The sequence below is a fragment of the Notechis scutatus genome, chromosome 5, assembly GCF_049901735.1.
Source record: "Notechis scutatus isolate UNSWTSFEM ecotype Mainland chromosome 5, rNotScu1.2, whole genome shotgun sequence".
Taxonomy (NCBI): domain Eukaryota; kingdom Metazoa; phylum Chordata; class Lepidosauria; order Squamata; family Elapidae; genus Notechis; species Notechis scutatus.
The window spans coordinates 11,776,741-11,790,494 of record NC_142013.1 but is presented as its reverse complement, the minus strand read 5'-3'; the positions used below and the strand labels follow the sequence as shown (position 1 = coordinate 11,790,494).

Sequence of the window (13,754 nt, the reverse complement as noted above, 5' to 3'; positions counted from 1 at the left end):
GTGTTGGATCTTAGGTGAGTGGCTGCTTGTTCTAATCCTACCACTCTGCTTTTGTTAGCTGTCAAATTTGGCTGCAAGGAGCTTCAAAATATCCTGTCTTGAATGGACTTCTGCCTGCAGTATTCGCTTTGCTTATGAATGGAGCCATCTAAATAGTTGGTATCCTCTTTCAATAAGCTCTTTATCTCCTTAAGTGCTGGCATCTGCTGTGGCCTATTAAGAAAGACTGGGGGCTGCTTTCTGCCTCTAAATGCGTGTTTCTCCATTTCTCCTTTGGGGAAATATAATATTCTGCCTTGTAATAGTCCCCCAAAATATTTCATTCTTCTAGGAGGGGAGGGCTTCCCACACCATGGACCTTTGCACACCAGTTTCCTCCACCCAGGTGCACTGGCCTGCCATGAACTGGAACAGCTGCTCCGGGATGACCAAAGGGCCAGTCCTGCGGCTACTGCAGCTCTGGAACATGGGACTGACTTTCCCACCAACGTCAGCAAGCGACTCCGGGGCAGATTTCCCTCCCCTGCTGTTGGTCTTACCTTCCAGTTCCAGCTCGCGTGGTTCTACTCAAGGTAAGGTTTGCGCTCGGCTGAAGGGTGGGGGCCAGCGGGTAGGCGAGCCATGTGGATAGCGAAGCCTTGTGTTCCCGTGCAGCCTGGATTAATTGCTTTGGGGGTGACATTTCTCTGTGGACCACCAAAATTTTCTCGCAGACCACCAATGGTGTCCGGCCCACTGGTGAGCAACCACTGATTTAAATCCAACCTAGCTGAGCTTTTCTGAAAGCAGCCAAAACGCAAAAATTGAGAAGTCACCGCAAGACTTGACGTTGCCGAACCATTCCATATTGTCACCAAGAAAGTAACATGGACGTTATTATCCATGCAGTTGAAACATGAAGGAATGCATATATGATGGCCGCAAGTTAGCTATACTTTGTTGATTTTGAAAGCAGACCTGGAGAAAGACTTGGAAAGAAAAGACGAATTTACCTTTTGTGTGGAAAAGAGAAGGCCGCCATTTTGTTTTCCTCTTCGGGCAGCCAAGCGGTTTGGCCTCACTAGGGTGCTAGATTAGACTTAAAAAAACATGTCCGCTAATTTTGAATACTTTGAATATTTCGCGAATACTTTAAAGCAGAGAGTAGGAAGCGGTGACTTGGGGCAGGGGGAGGCAATGACAGCAGGGTTGCCCCCATGAAATGCAAGCTGAGACTCTTGTATGTGCGTTGTGATGTTGCTCACGCTTACAAAAGGGACAGCAGGCTGATGTTGTGATGGCACGGTGTTGTTTTTGTCATGTTCAGCGGTGGGGATCAGCAATATTTGAAGTTTGCTGGGGGTTGTTTTATCTTAAATTCTACTGCTAGGCATGACACTACTGAAAAATCAGAATTTGCAAGGCCGATTCTTAACGGAAGCCTGGGAAATATTCTTTTATATATTTCGATATATAAATATGCTTCTCTATACATTTCGTACTTAAAAGAAGATTCAGCTCTTTTGCAAAATAGTTAAGGAGAAAATATCTGTGCCTCCGAGGAAGAGTTTAGTCCATATGCATTTTGTTTGGATTATGATACAGTGTGGATTTTCAAATTAGCAATGTTTACCATTTTTATTCTTTTGTTGGCAAGATGCTTTCATTCAAATACATTTTCATGGACGTAGGTCTATTCGGCCCCATGCACCATTGTTTGCAAAAGATATATTTTTTATTTGCTTTGGCCTGTTGAGCCTGAATAACAAAAAACCACATACATCCTAAATAACAAAACAACATCCTGAAAAACAACTACGCACACCAATAGTGCTATTTTATTGACGAAAATTATTCTGATTGATGGTAGTGTATTGACTGCATACATAGCCAGAAATAATAGAATGCCACTATTTTGCAACAGAAAGACTATTTAAATTGGGTATTAGCAACCTGTTTATGTAATACTAGCTCTATACCCGTTCTTCGCTATGAAACTGTGACCAGGCTTAAGTTTTGGGGAGGAAAATAAGGAAAAAATATTTTTGCCTCAGCCTACCAGCACCCATCAGTATTTCTCTGGATAGCATCCTATCAGTGTGTGAGAGAGCTGAGGGCTGTTTTGAAACTGAAACAGTATTTGCTATGTGAGCAAGAAGGAGCAAGGAGCCTGGGCATGGCTTAGGTCAACTGTTCTGTATTAAAGCTGATTGCTGCTGTGAAACTAAAAGTGAAACTGAAACTCCTCTGCTTGTGTTTTGCATTTGGAAGAGATTTCTTTTCAGGTGGGGAGGGGGAGTAGAACTTAGTATCAGAATGTGTTGATAATAATATAGGAAATACTAATGCTCTGATGGTCATTTCGAAAAACCCTTTCTTAGTGAGCACCTAAAAGCCAAGAGGAACATGTGTGCCAACTTTCAAATTTGTAGGCTTTACAGTTCTGGAGATTTTGTGATGATGTGTGAGTGGTATTTCACATATGTGTGTGTGTGTGTGTGCGCGCACGCATATGCATATGTATGTATGTAGGTAGATATAGTACAATCTTTTTTTGTGCCAATGAATTTAAAACGGGGTGTCAAACTCAAGGCCCGGGGGCCGGATCCAGCCTGGAGGGTGCTTAGATCTGGCACACAGGACTGCTCTGGAAACAGCAAACGGACGGCCCGTGGTGCCTCTGCCCACAAAAATTAAGTTTAGGAGGGCTGTGTGAGAACTTTCTGACCTCCATTTTTGCTGGCAGAGGGTTGCAGGAGGCCGTCCCAGCTAAAAACGAAGCTCGTGAGCCCGTTTTCGCTGGCAAAGCGCTTGGGCCACCACAGGCACCCACGACACAAGTGATGTCAAGCTGGCCACGCCCACTGTGCCTCCCCCCCCAAGGTCAAACACAACCCTGATGTGGCCCTCAATGAAATAGAGTTTGACACCCCTGGTTTAAATGGACTTATTTGCTATAAAAGGAGACAGAACTTAGAAGTGAGGAGTATAGAATCTGTAGTTCTCAAGATACAATCAAATTCTAAATATTTTTAAAAACTAAAAATGGGGCTGAAAATGAGAACAGGTAGTGCTCAATTTACAACAATTGGGACCAGAATGTCTGTTGCTCAGCAAGGATGGTTATTAGGTAAGTTGTGCCTAATTCTATGATGGTCTTTTTTGCTAACGTTGTTAAGTGAATCCGGCAGACGTTAAGTGAAGCAGGCTTGTTAAGCAAATCCAGCTTCTACCATTGACTTTGCTTCTTGGAAGCCAGCTGGGAAAATCTCCAATGGTGATCACATGACCCCAGGACACGCTAACCATCATATATGCTGGTTGCCAAGTGCTCAATTTTTGATCACATGACAGTGGAGATGTTGAAATAGTCGTAAATGCGAGGATTGATTGGAAGTCACTTTCTTCAATGCCGTTATAGCTTTAAACAGTCACTAAATGAATGCTTAGGACTAGCTGTAGGGTTTATATTACTGCTTCCTATTTTTCTTTATGCAGAATTCTGAAATAAATATTTCCTCATCAATCTTGGTTCCTGAAGATTGTTCCCTTGTATTTTTGCGTATAAGTGTTATTGAAATTGTTTCCTGCTAGCTTCTACCAAGATGTGAATTTCTGAGTTCTGCTAACAGCCTTGGGATTCAAAAGTAATTTCCCATCCAAGTACAGAACAGGATTGAACTTAATGAGTTTTCAACAAGCCTTGAAGCCTTTTCCACCAACATCCTTGTCCAAAACATTTTAGGATTACCATATAATTTGAGCTTACATTGCCCACATGGATTAAATGGTATCTTTAAATGAGATGTCATCATCACCATCTTCTTTTAATGACCTCATAATCCCTTGTGGGGTGGAGTCTGGGCAACTGAATGGAGCTAGCAGAGTATTTTAATGGTCGGATGCCCTTCCTGTCGCCAATGCGGAGTTTTGTTCAGCAGATAAATTCTCAGTGTGCCCAGAGAGAGAAATATCTGCCTCTACCTAGGATCGAACTCATAACCTCCTGATTGTGAGGCGAGAGCTCCACCTCTAGGCCATCACACCACTCCTTTAAATAAGGTGTGATGATCTCAAAATACCTTAAGATCGTCAAATCTCAAGAGCTCTATTTTTTTTCTTCCCATTCATCAACAGGAGCATGAGTGAAAAACTGAGAGCGCTGAAGAGACCCCCAGAAACGTGGAAACTAAAATGACAAGTAACAAACGTCAACTTTTCCACTCTTTTACAGGTAGTCCTTGACTTACAACCATTTGTCTGGTGACCGTTCAACGTTACAGCTGTTGAGTCATAAAATATGTCTATGGTCTTTTTAGAGTTACCAACAGAAAAGGAGGGAGCAGTGGGCAACTTGCATTCCATAAATGTTTTCAAAGATAGTAACTAGGTGACCGAAGTTTCTGCCGCGCAAAATTCTAACTGGGGAACATGATTGATGACTCTTGGCTATGGATGTGTCCCATTGGAGAATATGAATTACAATACATCCAGGGGGTGGGGGAAAACCAGGGTCAAGGGTGACAATGAATGATGTGTCTCAGAGTCGGCTACACCCAGGCAGCGCCGGCATGTTTACTCCTAATAAATCTTCTTTAAGTTTTGAAAATCTAGCTAGAGACTCATGATTTAAATGGGGGTAACTACGGGAGCCCTGACAGCAGCACTGAAAAACAGGACTTATGACCGCTTTTCACACTTATGACCGTTGCAGCATCCCCATGGTCAAAATTAGGATGCTTGGCAACTGGCATGTATTTATGACGGTTCACAAGTATCCTGGGGTCATATGATTTTCATTTGCGACTTTTTGACAAAGTCAACGGGGAAGCCAGATTCCCTGAACAACACTTACTAACTTAACTGTGGTGATTCGCTTAACAACTTTGCAAGAAAGGTCGTAAAATGGGGGCCAAACTCACTCAACTGTTTTGCTTAGCGATGGAAATGTTGGACTCAGTTGTAGTTGAGACCTCTACTATAAAAGTAGAAACGTATCTCCAAGAAAGAAAGGAAGGATGGATCAGCAAAAACCATGAGTTTTTAATTGAAAACTGGTTTTTAACGACCAACTTAGCAAATTTGGGCAGTTACAAACCTGTACACAATTTTTTTTCCTTTTTTTTTCTTTTTTAATAGCAAAATAACAAGACAATACTGCCAACAGGAAAATGAACAACTGATATGTTAGGCAACAGGGGACAAGATCCATTTCATTTCCGGAGATCATCTTCCCTTTTGCATAAGTTTGTTACAGGGTGAAATAATGAGAGAAACCTTTTTTTAATGCCAACAGAAATGTCATTAGAAAACGTGATTGCATTTGCACACACACACAAAAAAACCATTAAAAAAAACAACAACCAGGAAGCAGTTTCATAGAAACAGAAGTTAACAGATAACAGCTGATCCAAATGAAAATTGAAGTCTCCTTTAGCAACTAAGAAGTGTTTCATATCATTAACCTGATACGGATGACTTTACACAAATGAAAAGTAACAAAAATGAAAAGCGACCTGATTGGCATTGAATATCTACAAAAGCCCAGTAATTTCAAAATTATTATATACATTATTTTATAAACTTTTAAACACCAAAAACGTACATCTTTTACAAACCAGCCTGCTTGCAACAGGTAAAATTTACACACAATTATCTTTTCTTATACAGTGCTTCAAGGAGAACTTAAGATTTTTTCCCCCCCAAAAATAAACTTCCTGAAAAAGCAGTTATCCTGGGTTTGAAAAATTGTTCTGGCAAGAATTCAATGATATGCTTATGTTAAGTGAGGCCTTGAATTCCCATGATCCAGTTCAATTATTCTCTTAACACTGCCAATGGTGAAGTTTGGATATGGCCTGTAATACATTTGTAAATTATTGCTCTTTAAAAAAAAAGATGAAACAAAGGTACTTACATCCCACTACCTCTCCTTTTTTTCTCTAACTTAAAAAAAATCCATTGCTCTTCTGTTTGGTGCATAGCCTTGAAATAATGATCTTTCCTGGACAAACTAACTATGGATTTTACTACTGGAGAGATGCAATGAGCAAAGAAAGGAAATGCCAAAATCCAATTTTTGCATAATCGCAAACAAATCTTTTTCCACTCCCAATTATATGGAATGAATTTAGAAGATGCAGTTCAGCTAGAACGCCCCATCAAAATTTTGGGAAGATTTCTGTTCTCTGTGGCAATATTGAAATTATTTATCTTTAGCTTGTGAAAGACTCTCTAATAAAAGCAGTAAATTAATATTAAATCGCTTTGCTATCAACATTATAATGTGGAAGTCACAGTTTTCCTCATTTTGTATGCAACTGTGATGACAGGTCCAACCTGCGTACCAAGTATTTACATAACTAATAAATACTGCCTCTCGGCAGTACTACTTCAAGTGCGATATGGCTCACATGATATAGACATTCTTATACCATCTCGTAAATAGGAAACAAAGAGAAAATCCTGAATTTAGATTTTTTTGGCTCGAGATGCAGCTTTATCATGTGGGATTAATATTATTTTTAGGAAAACACTTATTCCTGTGAGCTTCAGGCTGCCATTTTGTGTAATAGGAGGAATAAGACTCTTGCATAGAACAAAACCTGAGTCATATCAAAAGCAATGGAGCTGCCCATGGCTGCTAGGGGACCAGGAGAGCATAAGGACATCAAGAAAATTCAAAATGGCGGACGCCATTTGAGACTTGAAGCTGCCATCTTTAATTTCCTGATCCTCCTCCCCCCACATCTGCTTAACTCACCAACGGCTATGCATTATTTGTAGTTAGATAGTTCTGAAATGTCCCATTTCTGCTTGTTGGTGGGGAGGAGATATTTTTCTTAAATCTCTTCCAAATTAAACCAAATATGTATTCCCCCCCAAAAAAATCCTACTGAAAAAAAATACATTGGCCGTACATCTCTTTTCAAACTGTCCCACTTTATGATATGCTGCGCTGGTTTATGTATAGGAGCAATCAGAAATACGAATTTCCCCATTTTTGAATCACTGAATTGGTTGTTAATTATCTATGCGTAGAGCGGCTGAGCAAAGACTGTCTGACGCCCCAGTTGGCTTCAATGCCATTTAATCATCTACGGCTTACTTACTACTAATCTTTTACCCCATGTCATCAACGCCAATTGACAGACGAGTTGCTGTTGGGATAAAGACAGGAAAAATCAGAGTGATTTACTGTAAAAGAAAGTAAGAGAGAGAGGGAAAAAATACCACGCCGGCAGAGAAAGTGTGTATGCCTATTAATTGTGCTGAACTGCAGGTGCTTACAAACATCTGGAGTCTGGCCAATGCATTTAGCTCGCTTGTCTAGGATGCTTTTACCTATGCGAAGCTAAAATTGAATAGCAAGATTACAAGAGGATCTGAAAGTAAACACAGTGGAATGTATAAATGGGCAATGCATTCTGGGATTAGCAATGCAGATTATGCTGTGGAATAAGTGGGACAACTATTGAGGGGGGCAGTGAGCAGCCAGCTGCTGGAAGAGAGGTGGGGAAAGGAAGGAGGAGGAAGTGCATAGGAATTGGTAAGACAAGAAGAGCTTAACATTTAGAGGGTTCTAGAATACGCATGCAAGTTATCCAGGAGAAGAGTGGAAAATGCCCCTTACTTTGAACTATCAAAGGTTTTCAGTTTATTCTTTTTTATGGAAGACTACTAGAAAGTAGGAGGAAAAAGGTATCTCACTTAATTTCAGGTATAGTAATAAATGTCCCCCCCCAAAAAAGCATTATTTGAAAATTCCTTTTAAAACTCAGGAAGAATTACTTCATAATAACTTTGCGTATGTGCGTGTGCCTGTGTGAGGACAAATAAGTGCAACCAAATAATAGTCCAGAATTCAAATGTGTAGCAACTTTGGTATCCATTCAAAACAACCCCAAGGTATATAATAGCTATGAACATAATCAATTGGAGATGCTGATTATGTCAACTCTTCTGTGGGTCTATGTATGTGTGTGTGCACAGATGCACACACACACACACATTCATGGTCATGAGAAGGTAGGTCAACCCACACATCAGCTAGTTCCTCTGTTGACTAAGCTTATTCAATTCCATACATTAGCATCCTTACCATACACAAAGTTCAAATACCATGTTTCCCTCATCCCCAAATATTTCGAAAGGGGTTCATAAAAAGCTCAGAAGGGTTAACAAAAACCATCATTTTATAGATGCATTATAAAAGAAGACTACCATATTTGGAAGCGAAGCCCAAGAGAGGGAAAAAAATCACTGGACAGGAAGCACTAATAGTTTGTACTATTTAGAATATTCATACCGGCAGTGTATTGTCTTGGCTTGAAAAATAATTTTTTACACACGTTTTTCCAACCAGACCATTTCTTATACATAACCCTTAGTTACAATATTCTTATAGCCTGAAACGGGAGTCATAATCAACAGATTCATTCAACTTCCAACATAAAATTTAGATAACCTTTGTAAAATAAAGCTGCTCCCTTGCTTATTGCATGGCACTTAATTGAACCACTTGGCTTGATATGATCTATTAACCGGTGTCCTCCGAGGCTGAAATAAGTGCCGATTAGTGTGAGGACACCAGAAATATTTAATTTATCAAGCCAAGTAAAAACAAAATTTGTCACTTGGTGTAGAGAATTTTTAGAAAACCTCTTTCTGTTGGGATGGAAGCACTCATTCAAAAAACAAAAAACAAGATACAATTGAGAAATGGGCATTTGCAAAGGGGACATGTGGTTTACGAAAGTCAAGAAGGCAACCTATTGTGTGGTGATCAAAGCTACATCTTCATGTGTCATATGTATGCAACACACACATGAAAAATGAATGAGCCTTAAGTTACATGGTTGCAGCCCCCATCTTGACTTTTTCTGACCGCCCCTGCAGATGAATCCCACAAAAGACCTGCGGGGACATCCGAAAACCATAATTCCCTTCCATCAGTAATCATTTATTTTTTTTCCTTTCAGTTGCTAGTAGGCTGGATTCTCCCGTTACCTTCTTCCATGCAAGATGGAAGTTTGAATTCCAGTGAGACAAGGAATGTGGCAACAGTGTTCAAAACATGTGGAAAAGATCATCTGGCTGGGGTTTCTTTTTTCTTTTTCCTCATCACTCCTAAAATACATGGTGGTAATGGAGTCAACAGCTACAATGGCACTCTTTTGAGGTAAAAGGATAAAGGACTCCCTGTGGATATTACTTGGCTAGTCATTACAGACTGTAGGGTAAATGGTATCTAAAGATGAATGAAAAGAAATGCTGTTGATGTATCCTAAGAATTGAGGCTCAGGAGAAGACAGGGAATCCAACAAATAAATAAATAAACAAACAAATAACCCATCCACCAGGGCCATTCCATTTTTCTACTCCTGACTGCAGGGTCAGCCCTGAATCAAGGTCAGGGTATATGGTATTTAAAGATGAATGAAATCTCTAGGTATTAAATTCCACGTTGACACACTGTTGTTTATATGAGCCAGGACTGATGGCTCAATTTTTGGACTAAGGGGGCCGTCTTAATACCCACCATTTGACTCATCAAGATGGCCAAATAATTCTGAATTCCCTGTTTCTTTTAGAGTTAGAGCAGTAGGCATGAGTTAGAACCACTCCTGATTGGACGTCCTCTTGGTGTCTTGGATTATAACTCCCATTATTCATAGACTGAATGACCAAGAAGCATGCTGATTAGCAATTATGGGAAGTGCAGCTTAACCCTCTGGGAAAGTATCAAGCTGAGGAAGATTGGCTTGTGTTGTGTTTATGAGTGAGTGCATTCAACGCAATCAGCCAACATATGGGGCAATGTAGAAATACTTCATTTAATGGACCAGCCGTTGTGAATGAACTGATTTAGAAAGGTTTTAGGGAGGGAAATGACCAGCTATCCTTTCCTTTATTGATTAACTGGTCTAGGGTTTAAAATGGTATAGAATGCAATGCTGCGAAGTGGAAGGGTCAGTCTGCCATCAAACCATTTTCCGCCAGGAAATCTTTCTTTTGGCAATAAGCAGGAAATGCTAACTCCAAAGACTAATCAATGGATGACCTTGGGTATGGATTTTCTGAGACAACCTGCAGTTTTCACCCTGTAATGTCCATGTGTAACATCAATCTCCTTGGCAGGCTGAAAATGGTTGGATTTCAACCCTGCACCAGATGTAGAACACTTATGAAGCAAAAGAGAAGAGCTATGGAGTTATGCTATGAACAGGACCAAATGACAGCAACGAAGTCCAGGAAGAGAGCTCCTTCACACTTGAGTCTGCTGATGGATCTCCACAAAAGGAATGTGAATCTGATGGTGATCCAGACAGAAGTCCTCAATGCTTTCATAGTCGCTCATGGCAATCTCAGAGTCATCGAAACCACAGCCCATCGAAACATCGGACGAGGATGCGTCTAGAGAATTGTGTAAAGACAAGGGTTTCTTGGCCACGCTGTTGCCTGTATTTGGTCCAGGGCCAACGCCAAAAGTACTAAATTCGTTCCCAGTCTGAGACCCACCGTTGTCCATCTCGTTGGGGAACTGGTGAGGAGGGAGGTATTGGCTCGGGTGAAACTGTGGCCGCCTCTGGCAATCTGGGCTCAGTGTGCCGGCCATGGAGATTGGCTGGGAGGGCGGGAGGGCTTCGTAGTGGTCTGGGTAATCCTCTGGGAGGGGAGGGGGCAATTGGTCTTGGTTTAAAAACTCCTCCTCATGCGGTGGAGGATAGTCACTATCAATATCATAACCACCAAGGTAGTAATCCGTCTCGAGCTCCCTGGTGCTCCCATGATGAGCTGAGCTGCCATCGGCGGCCTCGTAGTGGGGCACCTCCTCAATGTCAGATAAACGCGCACTCGGCATCCAGTCAGAAGTGTCCCAGTGATAAGCTATAGAGGGAAACAAAGACAACGTTGGAACAAAAAACCCACAACATAATCTCTAAGGGAAATGCAACAAGTCCCACATGCATAGAAGACCTTTTGCCAGGGGTGTCAAACTTGATTTCACTGAGGGGCGCATCAGGGTTGTGTTTGACCTTGGGGGGGGGAGTAGGGGGGCGTGGCCAGCTTGTGTCAGGGCCTGTGGTGGCCAGAGCGCTCTGCCAGCGAAAACATGCTCCCAAACTCTGTTTTTGGTTGTGATGGCCTCCTGAAACCCTCTGCCAGCGAAAACGGAGTTGGAAGGGCCGCAAGGTCTATTTTCCCTGGCAGAGGCACCGTGGACCAATCCTTCACTGTTTTCAGGATGGTCCTGCGGGCCAGATCTAAGTACCTCGTGGCTAGATCCGGCTAGCAGGCCTTGAGTTTGACACCCCTGCCTTATGCAATGAAGTTGCTTAAGCAAATAATCAGCATGCATTTTAATTTCTTTTTTCTTTTGTGGTTTCTGTGAGACAGCAGCCAAGCATGCTTTGGCCCAAGTGAAGAGAAGCAACCTCACAGCAGTAACCGACACCACGCCGCCATCTCTAAAGTAAAGAAAAAGTTTAAAAAACAAAATCAAAGCAAAGGAAGTAAGAAATCAAACTTGCTGAAAGTCTAAAACTGCTCACGGAAATGCAGGCAATTGGTGATTTAGGTAGAAAAGCGTATAAAAAAACCAGACATTAGAAAACTCAACATGCTCTTGCAGATGTGTTCATTTCCAAGTTGTTGGGAAAAGGGGGGAAAAATTATACAGGCAAACGAAGTAACAGGCAGAAATGTCAAATAATAATTTTAAAAAAGGGCTAGCAAAACCCTGAAATAAAAAGGAAAGGTTTTCTGCAGGACCAAATATATACCTCATAACATGCTATAACATGCACAATCTAGATTAAAAAAATAAAGCCCAAGTCACTGAGGCCACATAAAGTGGATTAGTAGCATTCTGAAGCTCCCATCAAAGCCACCCTTTTCCAACCATTATGGCAGGCAGATGCAAAATCACCTCTGTTGCAGTTCTGTCCTTCATCCATACCAGAGACTGTTAAATATAAAGTGAAGAAAAGAAAAGAAAAAACAATACTGGAAATTCTCAAGTCTGCAACCAGCAGTGTTAAAACAGAGCACCGCAAAACGCCTTAACACCATGCTATATGCTTCTTAAATGCGTCTGATGTAAAATATGATTAAAAAGTACTTTTAAGCCATGCGTCAATGAAAGGTTAAAACGTTATTCCGCTTTTTCGCTTAATCAAACCTACAGAGGCACAAATGGAAACAGCATTTTACACCAATGGATAGAATGGATGACTTTTAATTATCTGAAGCAGACATGCAAAACTGACTTTGGAATTTTAACACAAAAGTCAATACACTTTTCTTTTTTCTTTTTGTTTAAAAAAAAAAAAGACTATGATGCATTTCTTTCTTGCTCGCTGTGAAACAGAAAGAAAAAAAAAATTAAGAATCTACCATGTTCAGGGCCGGTTCAAACAAATCTGGGCCCAAGTACGTTCAGATACCACGGTGAGGGGCACGGTATAACAACCTGAACAGAACAGAATAAAAAAGCAGTCAATTGGGCCACTAAAACCACATAGCACAGAATCCGTCTCTATCTTTCCATCTGCGAAATGGGAAACTGGCTAAGAGGGGACAAGGAAAACTTCCTCGCTTCTTACTTTAGTTCCCCATTTCAAGTCATCTCCTTAATCCTTCCCACTTGGTACTGAGAACACCAAACTTAGGGAAATATTTGAGAGTTGGAAGCTGGTTCTTCAGGAGGCTAAAGGTTACCACCATGGGGCGGGGGGTGATGATGCAAAATTAATGGACAATCTCCTCTGTGTGGATGGATGCAGGATCTTCTGTTGCAACGATTTGGGACTGACACACCAATTTTCAGATGCCTTTTAAGGTCAAAACAATGGACAATTTGGTTGGTGAACCACAGGAGGGGCTGCAGGCGGCCACAAGTTGTGTGTTCCCTGGCTGATAGGAATATGTGGTCTCTAACACGGGTGGGATTCGGCTGGTTCGGACCAGTTCGGGAGAACCGGATGTTAATTTTGCATGTGGTTCAGCGAACCGGTAGTTCTGACGACCGGCTGGGCCCTACCCCACCCTGCCTCTCCCAGGAGTCCTCACGTGGCCCGTTTTGGATGCCAGGAAGTACAGGGCCCGCATGGAAGCTTGGGGATGGTGAAAAATGGGCCTCCTGGAGGCTCTGGATAGCAGGAAACAGGCCCATTTCCGGCCTCTGGAGCCTGGGGGGAGGCCATTTTTGTCCTCCCGGAGGCTCAGAGAAAGCTTTTGGAACTTGGGGAGGGGGAAAAAACGGGCTTCCCAGAAGTCCGGAAACGAGCTTGTTTCCGGCCTCCAGAGCCCGGGGGAGGCTGTTTTTGCCCTCTCAGAGGCTCGAGGAAAGCCTCCGGAGCCCAGGGAGGGCAAAAATTCCCTCCGGTTGTGGTGCAGGAGGCCAACTAGGCCATGCCCTCCGTGGCCACGCCCACCCAGCAGCTGGATAGAGAAGTGGTTGCTAACCTTTTTGAATCCCATCCCTGGTCTCTAAACTTTCAAGGTTGACCTATTCCAAGGCACAATAAGAAATGGTGAAATGTTCTATACTGTATGGATTATCTGATCTACAGCCTACCCTGCACACGTTTAGCAGCCTGTGTTGCAGGAATGTTAAGTGTATTCTACTACCCAGCTGTTAAGGTGCCATTAAAGGAACAGAAGAAGTGGCGGGTAATAACAGACACTGAAAATTCAAGCGAGGAAAATAATTTATCTAAAAGGGTCCTGGTTATTCTGATGAAAGAGGGCTTGCCTGCTTTTAAGTATAA

At 41.9% G+C, this 13,754-nt stretch overlaps 1 protein-coding gene across 9 annotated transcripts in view; it reads right to left on the bottom strand.

Moving 5' to 3' along the window:
- Positions 1 to 792: 792 nt before the first annotated feature.
- Positions 793 to 13,754, bottom strand: part of FAT3 (FAT atypical cadherin 3) — a 564,342-nt gene continuing 551,380 nt past the window's right edge. For 3 of the 9 annotated variants that reach the window (XM_087966115.1, XM_087966118.1, XM_087966116.1), the window contains 2 exons: positions 11,912 to 11,947; positions 5,421 to 10,869 (listed from right to left, as the gene is read on the bottom strand). In XM_087966115.1, the coding sequence (XP_087822241.1) occupies positions 10,247 to 10,869; positions 11,912 to 11,947 (659 nt within the window). In that variant the 3' untranslated portion in view covers positions 5,421 to 10,246. Of the gene's footprint in view, positions 969 to 5,420; positions 10,870 to 11,911; positions 11,948 to 12,378; positions 12,455 to 13,754 lie in introns of those variants that run through there. The other 6 variants (XM_087966117.1, XM_087966119.1, XM_087966120.1 and 3 more) reach the window with 4 other exon arrangements.